Source organism: Aristolochia californica, unplaced genomic scaffold (assembly GCF_029961685.1).
Source record: "Aristolochia californica isolate CCGP_79_NKW_82.1479 unplaced genomic scaffold, dmAriCali1.0.hap1 SCAF_16, whole genome shotgun sequence".
NCBI lineage: Eukaryota > Viridiplantae > Streptophyta > Magnoliopsida > Piperales > Aristolochiaceae > Aristolochia > Aristolochia californica.
The window spans coordinates 4,045,429-4,067,011 of record NW_027181837.1 but is presented as its reverse complement, the minus strand read 5'-3'; the positions used below and the strand labels follow the sequence as shown (position 1 = coordinate 4,067,011).

Genomic DNA, 21,583 nt, shown 5'->3' with positions numbered 1-21,583 from the left:
GTAAATAACATAACTATGAATTTAATTCTGATTATAAATATTTTATAAAATTTTAATTATTTAATCTATAACTTAATGTCTTAAACTATCCAGTGTTCTAAGTTTTAAGCAGGTTGTTTGTATATCGATATATATTGGGGACCTCAAAATTACAATATGTATCGATTGTATCGATTAATATACTCCGTCAGTATTGACCAATGTGAGGTATATTTGATAGGGTAAATCCAATACATATTGGCCATTTTAAATATGTATCAATAATTGGGCACCTCTTATTTTTAAATATTTGCTTTGAAACTTAAAATAAATAAATAATTTGAATAATATTTATATTCATATTTAGTAGAAGCATATATATATATACACACAGCCAGCATGTATTTAATACACGTGTCCAACAATTATTGAGTTTGGGCAAATCACCTTGTCCATAAGGCTAGGTTACATTAGGCATATCAGCTGATATGTATCGGATTCTGCTTTAAGCTAACCTGGGTTGTATCGGCTGATAAATGCCAAGATGGGGAAGCGTATCGGATTGCAAGGTAACCGATACGTATAGGACAAATCCCTGGGCCCACGCACAAATCATTTTTTATTCCCAGGGCACCTCTCAAGGTACATTTCGAATTCTGTGGCGGACGTGCAAAAGCAGTTCAAACTTAAAAAATGGCGGTTCCTGGGTTTCCCTTCTTCTGCGTGTTCTCAACGTTAACCAGGAAGCGAAGCCTGTAAAATTTTCAAAAAGCAAGTATTCCTCATGGATGCGAAAAGGCTTAGGTCGTCTCTCAAGTCTTCTGCTGAAGAATTTCTCCTCTCTGCCGCAGACACCGATCTTAAAACAGCAAAGGCCACGCTCAAAAATCTAATTTGGGGTATTCCTTCGTCATCTAATCTCGTATCCTCTCTGCCCGTTTCTCTCCATCTCGTAATATCTCAGTCGGTAGATTCGTTTAAAAAGTCTCAGGACTCGGCAAATAGACAATCTCCATCTCCTTCTCCGCCGCCAACTAAGAGACTTCGGAGGTCGTCCAGGAACAGAAAAGACAAAGATGAGATGGGAGGCCAAGAATTGAATACCTCGGGTAGCGGAAAAAGCAAAAATTTGCTCAAGAATCTACGTATCTACTCACATATTGCGCTTTTCTGCATCTCTCATCCGAAGAAGCTGTTCGCACCATTGGATCTCTTACCGTCTGCTCAATCTCTCCATGATAACCTCATTCTGTTTGAATCAGATTCCGTACTGATGACGGACATTGCAAGCTTGTGCGAGGAGTGGTGGAAGGAGGGCTTAGTAGGGAGGGAGACCCTTATATCTCAATCGCTCCCATATTTGGTCTCGAAATCGCTCCAGTCTGGAAAGAAGGTTGATTTGCACAAAGTCTATGCCCTTCGTGAGGCGTTATGCTTGTTTGACTTCGACGATGATAGTATTGAAGACTTGAAGCATTTGCTTATTCGATGTGTGGTTACTTCTCTGTATCTGAAGATAGAACAAGGAAGGCGTTTTGTGGCTTTCTTGTTCGGATTGAGTGATCAACTCATGAAGGAAACTTTGGCTGTAATCCGTACCCAGATTCCATTTGGGAAGAAGTCCATATTGGAGGCTTTTGGAGACATTCTCTTTAGGGCATGGAAGGTAAGTGAGGGCATTACACGTGAGGAACTTCAGAATGGTTTTCTGCAGGGTTTGGTCGAGGGGGCTATTTATGCCAAGACAGAACAGCTTGCAGCATCTGTAAGAAGGGTTTTAGGTGGGTTTATAAGTCAGCGGACTACAGATGGAGTAGATAAGCTTCTTTTCAGCCTGGTTGAGCCTGTGCTGTTTCGATCTCTTCAGGTAATTTCCTCTAGTTTTTCTCCTCACTGCTGCTCGACATTGTTCAAAAATTTTGATTTTACAATGGTTAAATCACACTCCATGCTTCTGTTGGAACAAACATCTTTTACGGATTTGTTGCTTGCTGGTTTGTTAGTTACTCAGCAGTCCAAATTTAGCATCATGCTTTGAAATGTTTGTCACATAAAATTTGAATCATAGAATGACATAGTAGAATACAGTTAGAGAGGCAATGGGATGATTAACTGGAGTTATTTTGTAAGTTTGATTCTTCAATTGAGTAAGGCTTCAGAAAGTATATTGGTAGCTACTTTTTCTTTTATCCAACATACTGATAATTGGACTCAACACTGGTGGGCATCTTGGTATTGGGTATCGTATCAGGACCTTTAAAGTTTGAAACATATCAACCAATATGTTTCATTTATCAGGCTCTATTGGCCTGACTCGAATTTTAAAAACAGAAAAGACGGCATGATATGTATCGTGCATTGCATTAGCAACTCCAAAATATGAGTGGTATTGGATGATATATAATGCGTACTGCTGATACACCCATCACTTGAACTCAATATGCATGTTCCAGCAGGAATCACTTGGTCTCTTGAGTTGTGTGAATCACGAAAAATCTTTTTGAAGCACAGAAGGCTGGGGGTCATAAGCATCTTGTTAGAAAATCTACTGAAGGGTAATTTCGTCATTTTACACTTCTTACAAAGTCCAATAGCTACACTATCCTATTCTATGTGTTTAGTTTTATCTCTAGTTCAAGTTTCAAGTAATGTGAATAAGTATGTAAGGAGATATAATTATCTAGCATAATAAGTGTTGAGATATATCCCTTTATTCATAAGGTTTTGCTGGATGCTATTACAGTATCTCACTTAGTCCTAGTAGGGCACAAATACAAGTAATTATTTAATAGAAATTACATGAACAAGTTTCTAATTCCTAACTTAATAATACTCCAATACTCCACTTCAAGCTGTTACATGTTGGTCATAGATGCCCAGTGTGCCACAAATGGATGACATCTGATCTGATAGTAATGCTTTCATAAAATGCATTTGCTAGTTGATCAAGGAAATAAAATGAGTTCAGTGGAGATGATATTGTCCTGCACCTTGTCTTGCAGCAAAATTGTTGGTTGTGTATGGCTGCTTTACTATAATAATAGAGAACTTTGGACTTTGCAACTGTCCAATGATCTTCTTGGAGTAGATTGTAACAGTACCTTTATATTTTAATTCAAGCTAGGGACTACATAAGAGTCAATGCTTGATCTTAAAAATGCAACCGAACCATATTAGGAAGCTTCAGCCTTTTTTATAAAAAGGAAAAACAAAAAACAGAGGCTTCAGATTGCTGCATAATATGTAACTTTTCCTTTTCCCCATGATTAATAGCATCATCTCAAGAAATTAAAATGGACAATGGCAAGTGAGAGATCTAATAGGGTAAATGAAATTATTAGGCCAGAGAGAGAGGAACTCTCAAAATCCTAATGGGAGGGCAACACAGTATTAAAAAAGTGGGGATGGGTAAAACAAAGAAGAGTAAAAACTTGAAATTGACAAAAATATGAAAGATGATTTCAAATGGAAAGTAGTGATAGAAAAATTTAAGTAGGAAATATGAAAATAATTTTATTCCAATAGTACCATGTCTGAGTGAAAAAAGAATCACCCCATAAATCCCAAAGAGGATATCAACCTAGGTTTTTAATCATATCCAAAAGTAGGAGGAAATTTTATTTATCAAAATAAAATTTGAAGAAGAGAAGGCAGTATAAGATTCAAACAAGAAACAGGAGTGGTTTTCAATGTAAAAAAAAAAAAAAAAAAGGAGTTGTGACTGTAAAGAAAGGCAAGAGTTGATCTGACCACATAAAAAACAGACTCTTGTTTCAGTCATACATATCTCTTTTTCATTTTTAAATGGAATTGCTATTCAGAGTTGACATACTTCTCTCTATGAGAAATTTCACCCAATAACTAACTAGAGCTTTTGCAAATAACAAGAAGAAACAATTTCTCTTGATCTCTAAATTCAGTACAAGAAGATTGGTCACAGAATAGGTTTTTGAGAAGAATTGCACTATTTTTAGGATTTTTTTATTTGGCTCCAGCCATGGATGGATTAGCCTCTTCAGCCATGTTGAAACAAAGGAATGAATTGAAGCAGATCCTTTTTTTCTTCTTTGGCTTCATCCTTGACTTAACTGAAAGCGTCAGTGGGAACGTCCCATATAGATAAATGTACAAAAAAATTGTTGATTTATAAGGTCGAACAATAGGCCTTCTAAGTGGTTAGTCATTTTAGGATGTGTTGGAGCAACATTTGTATGGTATCATAGCAGGATGTCTGTCTGGATTTGGTTTCAAAGTATGCCCCATTAAGTTTGTACCTCATCTATATTGTCCACATTTCAGGCTTATTATCCATATGTGTAAGTCCAGATATGAAGGGGAGTGTTAGTGGAGTAGTCCCACATGGATATTTAACTAAGAAAAATCCTTGTTTTATCAGGTTGAGCAATAGGTGTCCTAAGTGGCTAGTCATTTTGGGATGTAACTGAACTCAATCTTAACATAAAGGAAAAAATAACCTATAACACATAACCTAAACACTGATATCTTGTTGGAATCTGAAAATCTGAATGAAAGATAGAGAAGCTGAGAGAGAAAGCAGTTGCCTAGCATAATCTGTCTCAGAACATGTATATTTATTTATTAGATTCTTTAATACATAGAAAATTTGAATGAAAGATAGAGAAGCTGAGAGAGAAAGAAGTCGTGAGAGAAAGCAGTTGTCTAGCATAATCTGTCTCAGAACATGTATATTTATTTATTAGATTCTTTAATACATATTGCAGTAGCTAGTGTTGTTTTTAGTAGAACAAACTAAACAAAAAGTAAAAAAAGTAAGTTCCTAATTCCTCTTTTACATAATATGCTCTAACAATTATCACCAAGTAGGTCAAAGTAATAAACCTGCTAGCAGCATAATGTCTTGAAGTGATGGTTAACTTGAACAGTGGATGCATTAGGACATATAAGTCAATCCAGTCCTAGAAGGTGCATTTCTGAAGAGCACAATAATGCCTCCTCAAAGGGTGGACTAATCTGATCAATTCTGGAGGAGATGGCTCATTATGTAAATTGTCCCCTTCCTTTGGAGTTCAGATACATGTTCTGATGAACTATTTTTTGTGCTGTAATAATTATATGCGTTAGCTGATGCTCGGTTTAAAAACTAGACCTTCAGATAAGGAAACAGGTAACTGAGTGAGATCTGGTAACAGTTTAGGTTAGAAAGGAGTTCTGGTCTTTGACTTGATTCTGCAGTAAATGTGCAATGGAGTGAACTTTGCATAGTTATTGGAAATATAGTTCCTTGAACCAATAGTGCACTACAAATAGTCATCACCTCAGAGCCTAAATTTCTGGAGAGTTTTCGAGGTTATTGATGTCAGATGTTGATTAATTAGAGAGCAAATAAGTTGGACTTTAGTAAACATCCAACAAGATGTTAGTTGACTCTTAGTAAGCAGAAGGGAATTTAGTCAGGAATGGTGAGAAATATATGACAGATTGGCTTTTCAAGGTAGAGGCACAAATCTCTGCTACTTGGGTTGTTACATCAGATTCACTTTCTGTTGGTTGACAGTTTTGAGACTAGTTGACTTTCTAGTTAGGAGAATGTCTTGTAAACATTGACAATTGCTAGCTGAAGAACATTTATTATTCTTCAGTTAATTATTCTCCTCATTTACTCTGCCCCCTTTGGCCATCTGATTCCACGTGGCAGAGTTAAGGGCGGCCCTTGTTGATACTTATTCTTGTCAGATTCTCTGACCCCCTCATTGTGAAAGGATACTTTGGGTGGTTATTTTCTGGGCTTCAGGGAAAAAATGACCTCCTGGGCATGTTGTGACGAGATTGTAGAAAAGCATTATACTCTTAGTGTCACTGGGTCCATCACCCCCTACAAGTGCTAATGGGGTAGCAGACCCTTTGGCTGGGAAGGGGGCCACCTAGCAACTACTTGTTGTTGGCGCCTCTCTCCATCTTTTATTTTTCCCTTTGTTTTTTTCAAGCTGCTTTGTTGTGCTCTATTTCCTTAGGGAGTTTCCTAATGAATTCTTTCTCTTGTGGTTATAAAAAATGACTTCTAGCTGAAGATATGGCAACCCTCTGAATTTCAGGCTAAGCATTGCATTTACACAAAATCTTGTGCAGTTAGATGTAGTCTTTCAGCCAAAATCTACTGTTATTGCTCAAATGGAATCCTCAATGGCAGCTTGATCAAGGAGAATTATATGGCAGCAGAAATGTTAACAACCCAAACATTCCCCTTTTGTCATTCTGGTGATTATGATAAACCATGTGTTTTATTATGATAAAATTCTTTCTGGAATAATACATAAGGAAGAAGTGATGAACAAAGGTAAAAATCAAGAAGAGAGAAATTGAGAGAGAAGAGAGAAAAGAGAGATGAGTGAAGAGACTTTTGGAAAAGTCTCCCATATAAAAAAATAAAAATACCCATATTCATTTAAATACACTTAATCCCTTATATTTTCTAACATACATGCTCAAATTATATGAAAATGAATCTAGAGACACATTTAAACATGCTAAATGAGATAATGTAATCTCTAGATATTACAATATATGCAAAAAGATGAAACTGCCCTTCACTTTCTAACACTCCCCCTCAAGCTGGAGCATATATATCTAGAAGGCCCAACTTGTTACAAAAAACCCAAAGCTTTGGTAAACACATCTCCAACTTGATCACCAGACCGTACATGAGTGACAACCTCTTTCTTCATCACTGCATTTCGGATAAAATGACAATCCACTTCAATATGCTTTGTTCGCTCATGGAACACTAGATTCCCAACAAAAAATATAACTGCTTGATTGTCATAGTACATAATCATAGGTACATCTCTTTGAAGATTAAACTCCCTTACAACAGATCTTACCCACATCAGTTCACTGTTTGTATGAGTCATGGCTCTATACTCAACCTCTACGCTAGTACGAGCTACCACATTCCGTTTCTTGCTCTTTCAACTTATTAGATTGTCTCCTAAAAACACATAAAAGCCTATAGTAGATTTCCTGTCAAGTTTGGATCTTGCATAATCTGCATATGAGTACAGGTGACCCTTTCAAATATCTCAATATTCTTTGTGCAGCTTCAAGGTGAAGGGCATTTTAACAACACTTACAACAAAAGATGTGTCAGGTTGAGTCACAATAGCATATATGAGTTTGCCCACCAGCCTACAATATGCTATCTTATCGGTAAGTTCATCACTTTGTCCATCATGAAGATTAATTCTAACATCCATAGGAGTCTCAATTGGTTTAGCACCCATACTCTTGCAGCATATCTTTGACATATTTGTTTGAGTCAGGACAAGACTTGCCCTGCTTCTAGTTACTTCAATGCCCAAAAAATACTTTAATGATCCAAGATCTTTAGTCAGATGGGCCTATTCCTTCTCAATACCTCTCACATTACTACCCGATAAGATGGTGTCATCCACTACACCAACAACACCACAATACTAGGTGATCTTCTCATAACAAAGAGGAAATGGTCACAAAGTGCTTTTGGAGAACGTGTCACATTTATCTCCTTCCACACCCCTAGAAATTCACTATAATACTCTGCAACAGGTCTATAACCTCTCTTGAGATTGAAAAAGTTGGTATATAACTCATGCATGCGAGATAGATTGCTCTCTTGTGTATGACTTCCACAACTCTTTTGTGGTCTCATAGTTTATCAACTCTATTTATTATCTAGGTCATAACATGACAATTTCTGCCTCCGAGTCATCATTCATAGGCATTGAGGGATAATTTCTGATATATTTTGACTTTCGCTTGGCCTTTAAATACATATGTACTAATTTAGACCAGTCAAAATAGTTCTGCTCATTCAATTTCTCTTGAAGTCATAATGGAATATTTTCCATCAGAATTCCCTACCTCTCTTGAGGGGCTGTATATCTCATCGGAACAGCCATGAGAATCACAAAACAATCACAATTCAGCAACTAAAGACTTCAGCTAACAAGCTAGGTGTAGGATAGGTGGGCCCCACTTCAGAAATAATTAGGGTTTTTGTGCAATGTTTGCACAAACCCAAGTTGACCCAATTTCACCATTATAGAGTGACTTTACACTCAAGAATCACACAAAACTACCAATCCATGGCTGATATCACCTTTCCAAAGGGTGATGTAGTAAAAAAACCCAATATTGGGTTTTGCATCAAGCAAAGAGGGAGAAATCCTCAACAATGAGTCCTTCTAGGGCTCTATATCCTAATTAAACTGCTTTAAAGGCAGTATAAACCAACAACCCAGGGGTTATGACAGAAAAAAGATGGGTTTTTACCAACCTGTAGGGCACGAATTTCAAGAACTCTTTTCGTTGTGAAGTTGCAGTCCTTGATACGGTTTGAACACCAAGAATAAGGGCTATAAAACTAGGATTAGCTGCTTTGATACCATGAAAAAAGGTAAGAATCAAGAAGAGAGAAGAGAGAAGAGAAATATGAATGAAGAAACTTCTGGAAAAAGGTTTCCTTGGGGATCATGCACAATCTCCTCCCTTTTTACTAAGTGGGCTTGATAATTTATAAAAATACCCCTACTCACTTAAATACACTTAATCCCTTATGTCTCCTAATATACAAGCTCAAAATATGAAAACGAATCTAGAGACACATCTAAACATGCTGAATGAGATAATGTAAACTCTAGATACTACAACATGTGTAAAAGACGAAACTACCCTTCACTATTTTTTTGATACCTCCAACTTCTCTTGGTTAATTATTTCCACTTGTGTTGAATTTGAAATTTGTTATTTACAATAGAAAAACAGTTTTATCATATTGAATGTTGGCTTGACTTCTTAGCTATTGCTTATTATCCCATTGCCCTTAACTATTAGTCTGAAGCTAATTGGTTGTCAAAAACACTATTGCAAGGATTTGAAAATTCTGGATTTATTGTATTTTGACATTATTGATTTATTTTTTTCTTTTTACTCACCAACCAATATCTTTTTCTTGTGGACTGAGCCTCTGGCTCCATGAGCACATGGGGGTATCTTAATGTTAGGTGTTGAGTTCAACTTGTGTAGGGGGGCTATTTGTGTGCGTGTGCCCATACAATCATTTTTCTAGACTCCATTTCATTTTTTTAAATTTTTTTTGCAGGCTGCAAACTCAAATGTCCGTCAAAATGCATTATATGTCCTCTTAGACATGTTTCCTGTTGAAGATCCAGATGCAACAAAAGAGGCTAAAGACACACTGCTGGACAAACAGTTATTTCTATTGGATAGAATGCTCATTGATGAGTGTCCTGGCATTAGAGTAGTTGCTGTGGAAGGTTCTTGTCGTATTCTTCGTCTATTTTGGGAAGTTATTCCTCCTCTGACCATTACAAGGTTTCTAGGTAAAATTGTAGATGACATGACCCATGACCTCTCTAATGCGGTCAGGCTCTCTACATTGAATGGTTTCATATATTTACTTGAAAATCCACAAACTCATGAAATTCTAAGAGTACTTCTTCCAAGACTGCAACACATGTTCCTGGATGGTGCTCTTTCTGTACAAGTGGCTGTTGTTGATCTCCTTCTTGCCATAAGAGATATTCGGAATTTCCAGTTTAACAAGGTAAAAACTAATGCCACTTAGTAGAACACTGATCTCAGAAATTTAATGGGTTTTAAACAGATATAGATAGTTATTTGACTTTTAATTATCATTTCTAATAATTGAATCATTGATTCAGGTGTTAGAGCTTGAAAGAACTAACAGTAATGAACTTATTAATAGTATTGAGCCTCCATTTAAAAAAAGAAAAGAAAATAGTATTGTGCCTAGTCTAATAAACCAATTTTATTTCTATTTGAATATTCATTATGATGTATATATGCCAGTTGTTTTTTAATCGGTTACAGGGATGACTTAAATAATCGTTTCTATCAACATTGCAGGACCTGTTGTTTGTTGTATCCAAATTCAAAATGTGTTCTCTACTTATGTTGATGAGAGTCAGGTTGAGTCCAGCATAACCTAATTGCGTCAGGATTCAGGTTCAAATTCATATCAGGATAAAATTGGCTGTTCAACTTGTTTAATATCTAGTTTATTTCTTCAATGAACGTTATGTTGAAGTTTTCTATGCATGCACACACCTTTCAGTTTAAGTCACCTAAAAGGCGAAATCTTTTAACGGTATTGCTCAAGCCAAGCCAAGTAGTAAGAAATCAAGCTGTGTCATATTGTTGTTTCATGTGTCTTAATTTGTGTGCTGTGTGTGGACGACTTCATTGTTGATCAAATCAATGACCTTGTGGCCATGTAGCTCCTGCAAGCCAAAAGCTACTTTTGGAGGGTTCAGAGAACAGTGACATGGCTACATTTCGTTTCTGCCAGGTTCTAAATCCACCTACAGTAAGCCGAAATTTTGCCTCTGCAGGAAATGGTTTTCTAGTGGCACTCCCTGCAAGAGCAACAGCAAAACAAATACAGCCTTAAAAATTCTTTCTTGAGTGACTGATACTATAAACTAATGCTGTTTTGTCTTCATGAGATCTCATATTTAGTCAAGCGTAACTCCTTTTTCCTGTTTATTTTCAGGTAGTTTCGCTGGATTCATTATTATCGTCTCTTGCAAATGATAGCTCCTTTATAGCAAGAAAAATTACAAGGCTATTGATAACCTCATATTTTCCTTCAAAAGTAGTACTAAAAGAGGCATGCAACCGCTGTGCTGCCCTTATAAAGAGATCCCCACTTGCGGGTGCCCGCTTTTGTGAATTTGCTTTATCAGAAGGATCATCTCCAAACTCTCTCATGGAACTCATTAGAGTCTGTGTTGAACTGGCTCTCTCCCCTAGCCAATTAAATTCATATCAGATTGAAGGGTTTCTTCTTGCCGCTGCAAATCTCTCTCGAAGCCTGGCAAGTGAAAACTTGGCCAAGTCAACCCTCAGTGAGTTTTTCTCTGGACAAAAATTAAAGAGCTTACTTAATGCTGCTTCTACTTCTCGTGCCCGGACAGCAGTCTTAAGCATATGTTCAACTGTTTCTCCAGAAAATGTCATTGGGCTTCTTGAACAAATTATGAATTTAATTGCAAACTATGGTGATTTATATGATAATGTCGAAAGACAAGAAGAAGTGAGGGCTGCTCATGGAGTAATTTTGTCTTGTGGGAGATTTGATGACTTCTTTAAAGACCTAGCAAATCGTTTGCATGTTGCTGCTTCATGCTGCCAAGCCAAGTTTGGCTTTGAAATGCCAAAGCAGTCTGTAAAGAGAAAGAAAGTGCATTTGTCTACCAAAAATTCAGTCAGAGCAAATAATCCATCTGGCAAGAAGTCACATAACTTGAAAGAGGATTATGTTTTTGCAGTAGGTGTAGCATGGCAGATCAAAGATTTGCTCCAATCTTCAGATACTCGGGAAGCTGTTTTAAACTCTCCATTGGTGGATGTGGCTTTCTCTGCTCTGGAAACTATTTCTCAGGTGAATATTGAGCAGTGTTGCTGCGACTCTTTTGGTATATCACCAGTTTTAGCCTACATAGCTCTTGCAATGCACACATCTCTTCAGCACACAGAGCCTACATCTGCTGAAGACGGTGGTAGTGGAAATAATAACGACTCACGTTTGTCAGGGTCATCGCAAGAGGTAAGAGTTATATAAACTTCACTATGTTGATCAACTTGTCAAAAACAGAGACTTTGCTGTTATAGAGATTGTAAGCACATGTGGCTTTTCAGGTTCAATTCAACTGCTTCTATGATGGCACAAAAAATTTCTTCTTTGGATTTAACATTTCTCAGAATGGAATATGTGTAATCCCTAATGGGGTTCCTCATTTTGATCCTTTTGTCAGTTGCTAATAACTTATAAGGTGTTGCTTTGGTCTACTAAAAATTCAAGTTATTATCAGTTATGTGTATTTCTCTGTTGTTCATGCGTCTTATGAAAGGAAAAAAAAATCTTGAAATGTTATTCTTTTGGTGAGCATTGATCATGTTTGCACTGGCTTTTTGTTTACTAGAGAATGGATCAGCTTTTTGATTGCTGTAAGTGACATTAGGGAGAAATTGTTCTGTTCTTCATCTTTCTGTCTCTTTGTTAATCTTCAACAGTGACATTGGGGTTAGCTTTTGAGACATAATGTTATGGCAGCTAAGTTGGTCGGTAAACTATCCACTTTTGGTCTGATTTGATAATTCAGTTTATTGTTTTTCAAATTGATAGCATAGTTGTTTTCTTGTAGTTTCTTTCAGTTGGCTTCCTGCCCTCTTGTTTTTTTGCATTGCTTATTAAAATTTCTCATCATTTAAAAAAAAAACTAGTTGGAGAAATAATCTAGTGACTGTTAAAATGACGACTCAAAGATTATATGTGGGCTTTGCTACAAAAAAGACTTTTAAAATGTTTCTGTTATATATAGGGCTTTCCGGTTCATATTCAATACTGGACAATGTTTAGTCAACTGGAACCGAAGAGCTTTTACTTCATACTTTATTCTATTGATTTTAATGAACAGATTGAAGATGTTATTTGTATATTTTACTCTTCTGGGAGCATGTGGGTCCTAATCTGGTGAGATTCATCAGATTTAGATGCTCCTTTGTAACCTTTTATGAAAAGTTCTTTGCTCTATATTAATTTCACAGCTTCTTACATCCCATTGTGCGACCAGTCGTTTCCTCAGGAGAGAAGATTGGATCATGCTTTGAAGCATCTTCTTGGTTGCATTGAGAAGCTTTTGACTCCAGGCAGTCATAACAAGTCCAGCAGTTCAATTATGAACCCTAAGCATAGAGAAGATCAAACCAGTGGAAGTCGCAGATCCAAGCGACAAGAGGCCAAAGTGGACGTCTCAAACACAACTGAAAGAGGTATGATACACAAAATATAGAAGTTAATAAAGAAACTGGCATTAAATGCTTGAATAGGTCAATATGTCAATCTTCGTGGATGTGGAAGTGATAAAGTACTAGTTGCAACAGCCCATTTGAGTGCAACAGAATTGTTTATTTGATATCTAGGTCCTTGGACCTACCTTCTGAGGGTTTCAGTGTGAGAAATTGTAAACAACATGGACAACAATAGCAATGCTGATTCAATGTTCAATTATAGATCATCTTGATTTGATAAATAGATAGCTTGCTACTCATCTTCTTCAAAAGTAAATCCCAGCGAGTTACAACCCATGCGGCATGTTAAGGGAAAATGTACCTTCAATTCGTGTCTGATCACTTAATAAGCTACAACCCTTCCAGTATCAAACTGACTGTTCTTATATTTGAATGCTTATGCAGGTGCTGAACATAATAGCCTCCCAGCAGGAAAGAGGGTATTGCAGACATCAAAAATTGTCACAGCAGTAATCAAATCTGTTACTGATGCGATGGGCACTGAATATCTCTGTCATAATCAAGAGAGATGTTTACATTTCACTTCAATGTATTTCCAATATATTATTTCAACTCTTAATGAGGATCCAAGCAGCAGCTCTTTGTTAAGTGAAGTTGATTTGAGAGAATTGTTTGTCTGCATTTGTAGTTCCATCACTTATGCTGCCAAATTGTTGAATATAGTCCTTCAAAATTCTGGTGGAACTTCATTTCCACCTCCATCCACCTCTCAACTTGCCAATGACGTTCTTGATCTAATAGCCTCAATGGAATCATACCTAGGCTTGAAGCATGTTTCTTATTTTGTTGCAGCTGTGAAGCCATGGCTTCCTGATCTGATCCTTGGGTTGGGATGCAGCAACATTTTCAGTCAGGCGACTCAACAGGAAAGTCACAGAAAGTTATGTATTCCAGCATGGCTAGTTAGACTGGGTAAAGCCGAAATATGTGAACCGAATGATCTCAGTCAAGATATACAGACAAACAAGGAAAAAGAGCAGTTTCCTGTGCTGAGGAATCTTATGGGTATGACAGCTGTTTTATTGAAGAGAGGAGAACCAAAAATACTGGATGCAGTTGGTCCTGTGATCCTCAGAAGTGCAATGGCTGGGCTGGAAGAGAGTGACTTTGGCTTAGTGCTTGGACTAATGCATTTTGTGTGCATCAAACTGGTTGGACCTGACTATGGCTACTGGGAGGAGCTTCAACTGATGATGGTTTCTTTGAAGGAAATCAATATGCAAGTGGCTAGACATATTGGAGATCCAAGGATTGATCAAGATGGGAAGGAGAAGTTAGAGAGAACCAAGGCATTGCTCGACTCTGTTGGTTTGAGTCATCATTGAAGCAATGGTGGTTCTACAATGTACTGCTGCAATTTTTTGTCCCAATAGAAGAGTCATTTCCATATATGACTGAGAAGTGGGAAGCTATTGACAAGAGTCTCCACGCTTTTTAAGTCTTGAGATTTGGTAAAAACTGAATTGAATTAGTTTCGACATGTCTTCTGTATTTTTGTGTACATAATGTTGAAACTAGTGGCATTGGCAAATACTGCTGAGCTGAGAGGTAACTTGCTTGAGGATGTTCAATATTACTGTCCTAACACTGATATACTAGCTAATTATTCTTCCTTGAGCTCTATTATTTGTAAAACAGATGATTCTGTGTTGAATGACTTGAAGGTGCCACCTCCATTTTCATCACTCCAGAACTGGTACCTGAACTCTTCTGCCAAGTGTGATAACTTATAATGATTCAAAAAAGATAATTTTTTTTCCAGATGTTGTGCCAATATATTGGAAATGTAACGAATAGTAAACCAGATCTATAGTTGAAATGAGAAATATCATCATGCTATCTCATTTCACTTGAGATGTCTCGAGGAAGAGAACAAAATTATACAATTTTCTGTTGAGTGTTTCATTTTCTAGGTGATAAAAACTTATTTTGTTTTGAATCTTTGACGAAAGTCGATTTCTAACAACTTTCTCATTTATTAATAGCCTTCCATATGATCCAAACCACTTTTCAAATGTGGCTCTTACTTTCATTTTTCAAAACTTATGGTATACAAGGGTAATAGTCTGGAACTCCAATCTGTTCAACTAAGACTATGCTTATAGATTATTTGAAAAAACTAGATAGATTCATCCTGTTGTTTAGACAATATCTTTTCCTCTATATCCTATATAAAAAGGTTGGTCACAGTAGTATAATGGGTAATTGGGAAAACTTGCTAACCCAATTAAAACAATTTGAATCTATAGTGATATTTTAAATGACTTGGAATTTTTTAGGACTTCTTTTGCAAAGCTCAAAATATAAGTTCTGTTTTGCTTCTGAGAATTTCATTTGTGGAGAACGCAGTCCCTTCTTCATCCATCATTAGTAGTTTAGTTTTCAATAATCAAAGGAAATTTGATTTCTAAAAACTATAATTTTTGCATGGAAGCATTTCAAACAGCAGCATCAATGGTTAACCAAAACTGTTAAGGATCACAAGAGAAGGAAAGAAGCTTTCAGCTCATTTGCATCCAAAATTCTTACTTGGGAGCAGAGCAGAGTCACTTTTAAAAGTAAATACACTATTAAAAAACAAGAAGTTGGAAAGTAAAGTCTCAGTATTAAGATCAGACAGACTTTTATGGGCCTTCTCACTTACATTGCCATAACTGTAGTGCCTGAAGCAGCCTGGAATTGGTCGCACCAATTTCGTCGATTACATTCGTGCTAATCTATTCTAAATTCTATAAGGTGGATCCCATGTGGAGGCTTCAAGAAACACTGAATCAAGAGTACTGACACCCTTTTCCATCTCCTCTGAATCTCATGTAGAACCTACAGGGATCATCTTGACAACAGCAGCAATAGGCATACCCAGGAACCCAAAGAGAACACTCACAAACCACTGACTTAAGGTAAGTGGTGTGGTGTTCGCAAAATCACCAAGGAACTCAATGATGATAATTTGGAAGATCACAGTGCAAGTTAGAACACCCACAAACACGTAATTCTTTAGTATGCCTTGAAAGACGTCAATCTTCTCCATTTCCCTGGAGCTTATCTCATTAAAAACCTGCATAAGGGCATTCAAAGAAATAAGCAGATTGTTCAACCAGTCACCAAAAATTAGAGATCATGTCACTCGACAGTAAAAAAGCAGGGAATACAAGTAAGAATTTTTCTCAAGATAGATAGCTATATGCTCCATAAAAAGAATCAAATGTAAAAGGTTAAGGCACTTTCTTTACCTGGCAAAAGACGAAGGAGTTAAAAATTAGTGTGTTTAGTACAAGATCAGAATCTGGCCCTTCAAGCTGGAACAATTTCTTTCCTTCAGCTTGGAGATACCATATCACAACAAACTGATAAAAGGCTTGCCCCAAAATGTTTCTCCACATTATGTTGCTGATAAAATTTCCTCGTCTTCCAACAGGCATTCTTTTCATTAATCCATCATGAGGAGGCTCTGTAGCCAATGCTAGTGCCCCAAGAGTGTCCATAATCATGTTGACCCAGAGAAGCTGGACGGCTGTGAGAGGTGCACTTCCTAAACATTCAATCAAGATGAAAAAAGAAATCGTCATTAATTAAGATAGTGTTAACTCTTATGCTCTAACAATAACTTCTGTATATTTGAAGACATACCCGTCAGACATGCTGAAGAGAAATTAACTATCAGGGCAACCACATTAACAGTTAGTTGAAACTGTACAAACTTTTGAATGTTTATGTACACTGAGCGGCCCCACTTTGCCACAGTCACAATTGTTGAAAAATTGTCATCCAGGATTATCACGTCAGCACTTTCTTTGGCCACCTGAAAAGGGAGATAATGATTAAACCCACATGTCACTGTAGAACTTGAAGTGGACACCATTTATATGCTAACTCTGGTTTTGGTGCTAAATGTATTGATTTTTTTTTTTTATGAAGCTAAATGTATTGATTTATTTGTGGACTTAGGTCTTTTATCTATTCTAAAAAATTGCAGCCTGGTATACTCAAACACCACAGTTACTGCAGACACAAACTTTAACTACCTCTGTTCCTGCAATGCCCATTGCAAGTCCAATGTCTGCCTCATGAAGGGCAGGTGCGTCGTTAGTACCATCTCCTGTAACAGCCACAACTTCATTGAACATGGTCCGAAGGTGTCTGACCAGGGTGTGCTTATCCATTGGTGAAGATCTAGCCATCACCTGGGATAAAAAAAAATTCACACATTAATACCTATAGATATTACCTCTAGAAGTTACTGGATGATACCAAATACAGTACAACAATTATACGACAACATCAATTATGCAAATGTACCTGAATTTTAGGAATCAATTCATTCATTTCTTCCATACTCTTCTCCCTGAAATCTGGACCTTCAATAGCAATCCCCCCATCTGTCAATATTCCGCATTCCCTAGCAATTGCCTTTGCAGTAGTTATGTTGTCTCCAGTAACCATCCGCACTGTGATGCCAGCAGATCTGCAAATTGCCACAGACTCTTTGACACCTGGTCGGACTGGGTCTTTGATACCCACAATTCCAATACAGGTATACCCATTCATCGGAATTTGATTATCAGCAGAAAAACTAACCCCAATCTCCATATAAGCAAGGCAAAGTGTTCGAAGAGCCTCGCTAGCAAATAGTTCAATGGTGTTTTTCAGATGGGTACAAGTTGAAGCATCCAAAGGAACAACTTTACCTGACTGGTCTAAAACCTTATCACAGGCTGCCAAAATTATCTCAGAAGCACCTTTGCAATGGGCCCTCAATCCTCCTTCTGGAAGCTCCAATACAACGCCCATTCTCTTCTTCTGAGAATTGAAAGGCTCAACCTTAACAAGTTTGCACTCTTGGCGTACAGACTGAAAATCCCCACCAAGTGCCAAGCCAAACTCCAACAAAGCAGACTCGGTTGGTGTCCCCAGAATTTCTCGTTTGCCGTCTTGGTTAATGACAATTTCTCCACCAGTGTTATTAAATATTGACTGGAGAAGGGTTTTAACTGCAATTCCAGGGATTTGTGAGCACATACTAAGAGCATCCTTTGCATTGCCAACCTCCTCAGTGATCCCACAAAAGCAAGCCTTGACAACAGTCATGTGATTGGTTGTTAATGTTCCAGTCTTGTCACTACAAATGCTAGTGGAAGATCCCATTGTCTCACAGGCTGCAAGATGGCGTACAAGTGCTTTATCCTTCATCATCTTTTTCATGGCAAAAGCAAGGCTCAGGGTCACAGCAAGGGGCAGTCCCTCAGGAACAGCAACAACTACGATTGTAACTGCTACAGCAAAGTATTCCAATATCTCCAATGCATCATCTCCTTTCCAGCTCCAGTAGCTCCCCTCTTGAATCTTGTGTACAAAAAGTCCTTGAACCAACACAGCAAATGTCACAACAGCAAAAAGCAAGCCTATTTTTCCAATTATAGTAGCTACACCATTTAGTTTAACCTGTAATGGAGTTTCATCATCTCCTCCTTCACTAAGAGTAGCCATCAATTTACCCCATTGGGTCCTCATCCCAACAGTTGTCACAATCATCTTACAGGATCCATCTTGGACCTTGGTACCTGATAAAAGAAATGGATTTTCTTTGCTCACAACCACAGGTTCACTTTCTCCGGTTAAGCTTGATTCATCTATCAAGACTGAAAATCCATAGACAAACAACCCGTCAGCAGGGACTTGGTCTCCAATTGCTAAGTGGACAAGATCTCCAGGAAGTAAATCATATATGGAGATCTTCTGTCGGAATCCATTCCGAGTAACATGAATTGAGATCTTCTTTTTCTCTTTATCCAAATCCTTGAACTGTAAGGACTGTCGATAATCACTTGTTGCAGTCACAAACACTACTAAGAAAATACTTGCAACAATGCCAAGCCCCTCATGAGCACCTTTTGGCCAACCTTCCATGGCAATGCCAACTATTAGTGATACGAAAGCACATACTGCGAGGATGATGAGTGTCATGTCCTGAAGTGCTTCCCATACAAAGACAAAGAAGCTTCGGGCCTCACTTTCAGTAAATTTATTGATTCCATAAATCTCTTGTCTGGTCTTCAAAAGCTCTTCACTTGCACTAAGCCCACTGGTAGTTGAAGTGGAGAGTTTGTTTGCAATGCCCTCAACCCCACCATGAAGTTTTAGTTTCTTCACATCATGGCCTTCGACAATGGACCCCAGCTCATCGGCACATATCTGAAAGCCTGCTGCTTTCACTTCTTCAGGTACAGAGTATTCGCTGGGAACAATACCTGAACAAGTTTGAGGACATAAAATGCTTTCTTTATTTCCCATTTAATTTGGATTCATAAGGATGGTGAGAAAAACACAGATACACAAATTTTTGACATGTACTATTTAAAAAAAATAAAAATCACATGAACTTACCATGGATAAATTGGAGCGCAGCTTTTGAAACCAAAACAGCGACTCTTAGTTTTTCCTGCAAGATGTTAAACCATAAAACCTGAGACTCCAAGGCAGGCGAGTGATCAGAGTTCCTACCTATCTTTCAGGAAATGCATGAGCAATGAAGTTCCATATAAAGTGTAGGCAGTAATGGTTCCAGTGGGATCACATCATAAATAAAAGGATACAATGACTATTATTCCTTCTCTTCTTGGTTTTTGTTTCTAAATGTTGGTTTCACACACTCGCATACAAAAGGTATCTCATACTCTAGTTGTACTTGAACTCGAGGGCTTCAAATTGAATAGAATCAAATAAAAGTTTCCAGACAATGCAAATTGTTTTAAACGTCAGACAACAGCAGAAAAATGTCACATATCATTCAGTGAAGTCTACTGTACCAAAAATTTTTAAGCATTGCTTCTACAAAAGCCTCTTAATAAATTGTGCAATGCAAGTAAAAGTGTTGTCTCAAATTCGTAGATGAATTATCACCAAGTTTCTTATTTCTCTTTTTGTGCAAAAGGGTTTTATGAAGAGTTGCTAAAGATGCTTGAAGAGTACAGCAGTCTGTATTCTCGTTCAGGTACTAAATTAAGCTTTATTCTGCTTTTTCCACAACCAAAGGAATGTATGCCAAACTTTCACATGTTTCCATAAAAGAACATTACCACTGTAAAGCAAAGTAGAACACTGTAAGAGATGCCATGACTGCACTTTCATATGACACGACATGTGGAGCTGATATGATCAAATAAAGTTATACTCTAAGACAAGATCTTCATCAATTAACGTCCTAATAAAACCATAATTACTTCATGAATTAGATGTTTACTAGAAAAAAAATATGGGGCAAGATGTTCGATAATTTTTAACTGCCAACCATCGCGTGAAAGATACTAATGCAATAAACATGCGGTCTATTAGTATGTACAGCTCCGGCTGCAGATTTGGAAACCATATATTGAGGGGGGATGGGGGCGATTGAAAGAGTCGAAAGTAAATATTGCAAACCAAAACCACCAATAACATCGGGCAGTTTTTCAATCACGCTCCATGAAGACTAGCTAACCATAAAAAAAAAAAGCCCACCTAAAGAGGCATTCTCCATCTATTAGAGAATTTGACATTCGATGGGAGGTGAAAAGAAATAAAAACGACAGTCACAAGAAGTTCCTTCTCATCTACTTCTACACTTATACTTACGAAACATGTTTGAAATCGAAGGAAAACTAACTAACAACAAAAAGAACCGTTACAGATCTTCGACTCAAGCGTCCATTGGAGATAGGGAGAAAACACAAAAATAAAACATATAAAAAATAACAAGGAATACATTAGAACTTTCTAAAAGAAGGGCGAAAAAAACCGGACCTGATTGGTCCTTCGCATAGCCTCGGCTTCCGACCGCTTTGACAAGTTTGCAGTAAAACGAAACCGCCTCTTGGGATTCTTGACAACCCCACAAAGCTTGCGCCATCGCTCAAGCGCCTCATCCGTAGAGTTCTTCGACTTCACTCCGCCAAAGTTCTGCTGCAGATACGATTCCATTTCGTCTCCGCAGATAAAACACAAGTCCAACAGCTGACGCTCAAACGCCTAAATATCCATCAGGCAGTTCCAAACACGTAACGCCCAAGAAAATATCAATGTCCGGAAAAAAGCAAATCCAACAGAGTCAGCAAGCACCCAGAAATTTCCTCCACCTAAGGCTAAGCACCACCAAACTTGACTCGATGCAATTTTCTTCGACTACGTCCTTCCCCCGGAGAGAGAAAAAGGACGATTACCAGATTGCGCAGCAAGAAAAGATGAGCGAGAGAGAGAGAGAGAGAGAAGAGGTTTTGATGTAAGAATCGATCTGAAATATCGCAGGAGAGTGGAAGCAGTAAAGCCGCCGAGAGACGAGAGCAAGTCCTCCTACTCTTTTGGGAAACGGACCGCAAATGGAGGGTCAAACTTTCAGAAATCAAATTATATGAATTTCTCGCTTTCTTAAAGAAGTAAAATATTCTCCTCTAAGTAATAATTATCGTGAGAAATTCCTAGCGTGAGAAGCACTCGAAAGCAACTCCACGTGGCCCCACAAAACGGTTGGTCTTCGAGACGGTCGCCAATAATTGGAAGCTTCCTTAGAGTTTTATTGGTGATTTTAGACTTGTTTTGGCTTCACCCTGTCGTGGGCTTAGGAATAACTTTTTTAAATATATTTGTAAATGTGGATAAATAATTTCACTTTTTTAAATAAAAAATTATATTTTGTAAATAAAACCAGCAAAAATCTACTTTGATCCATATAACTCTTATTTTTTGGTTAAATAACTAA

At 37.5% G+C, this 21,583-nt stretch overlaps 2 protein-coding genes across 2 annotated transcripts; one reads left to right on the top strand and one right to left on the bottom strand.

The window, feature by feature from the left end:
- Positions 1-523: 523 nt before the first annotated feature.
- On the top strand, positions 524-14,469 carry LOC137953581 (uncharacterized). Its single transcript, XM_068801017.1, has 6 exons — positions 524-548; positions 723-1,846; positions 9,098-9,562; positions 10,532-11,587; positions 12,615-12,813; positions 13,237-14,469. The coding sequence occupies exons 1-6, from the start codon at positions 524-526 to the stop codon at positions 14,175-14,177; spliced, it is 3,810 nt and encodes a 1,269-aa protein (XP_068657118.1). The 3' UTR covers positions 14,178-14,469.
- An 819-nt stretch (positions 14,470-15,288) lies between these two features.
- Positions 15,289-21,175, bottom strand: LOC137952871 (calcium-transporting ATPase 10, plasma membrane-type-like). Its single transcript, XM_068799964.1, has 7 exons — positions 20,632-21,175; positions 19,237-19,291; positions 17,152-19,100; positions 16,878-17,036; positions 16,483-16,654; positions 16,086-16,384; positions 15,289-15,910 (listed from the first exon to the last, which is right to left on the bottom strand). The coding sequence occupies exons 1-7, from the start codon at positions 20,806-20,808 to the stop codon at positions 15,662-15,664; spliced, it is 3,060 nt and encodes a 1,019-aa protein (XP_068656065.1). The 5' UTR covers positions 20,809-21,175; the 3' UTR covers positions 15,289-15,661.
- Positions 21,176-21,583: the final 408 nt, after the last annotated feature.

Bases quoted from the DNA above. Each gene is read 5' to 3' on its own strand.
- LOC137953581 (XM_068801017.1), top strand. From the start codon at position 524: ATGGGGAAGCGTATCGGATTGCAAG. The intron at 549-722 runs GTAACCGATACG...AACGTTAACCAG, and splicing joins GAAGCGTATCGGATTGCAAG to GAAGCGAAGCCTGTAAAATT. The intron at 11,588-12,614 runs GTAAGAGTTATA...TTGTGCGACCAG, and splicing joins TGTCAGGGTCATCGCAAGAG to TCGTTTCCTCAGGAGAGAAG.
- LOC137952871 (XM_068799964.1), bottom strand. From the start codon at position 20,808: ATGGAATCGTATCTGCAGCAGAACTTTGGCGGAGTGAAGTCGAAGAAC. The intron at 16,385-16,482 runs GTATGTCTTCAA...TTGAATGTTTAG, and splicing joins CTCTTCAGCATGTCTGACGG to GAAGTGCACCTCTCACAGCC. The intron at 15,911-16,085 runs GTAAAGAAAGTG...GCCCTTATGCAG, and splicing joins ACTCCTTCGTCTTTTGCCAG to GTTTTTAATGAGATAAGCTC.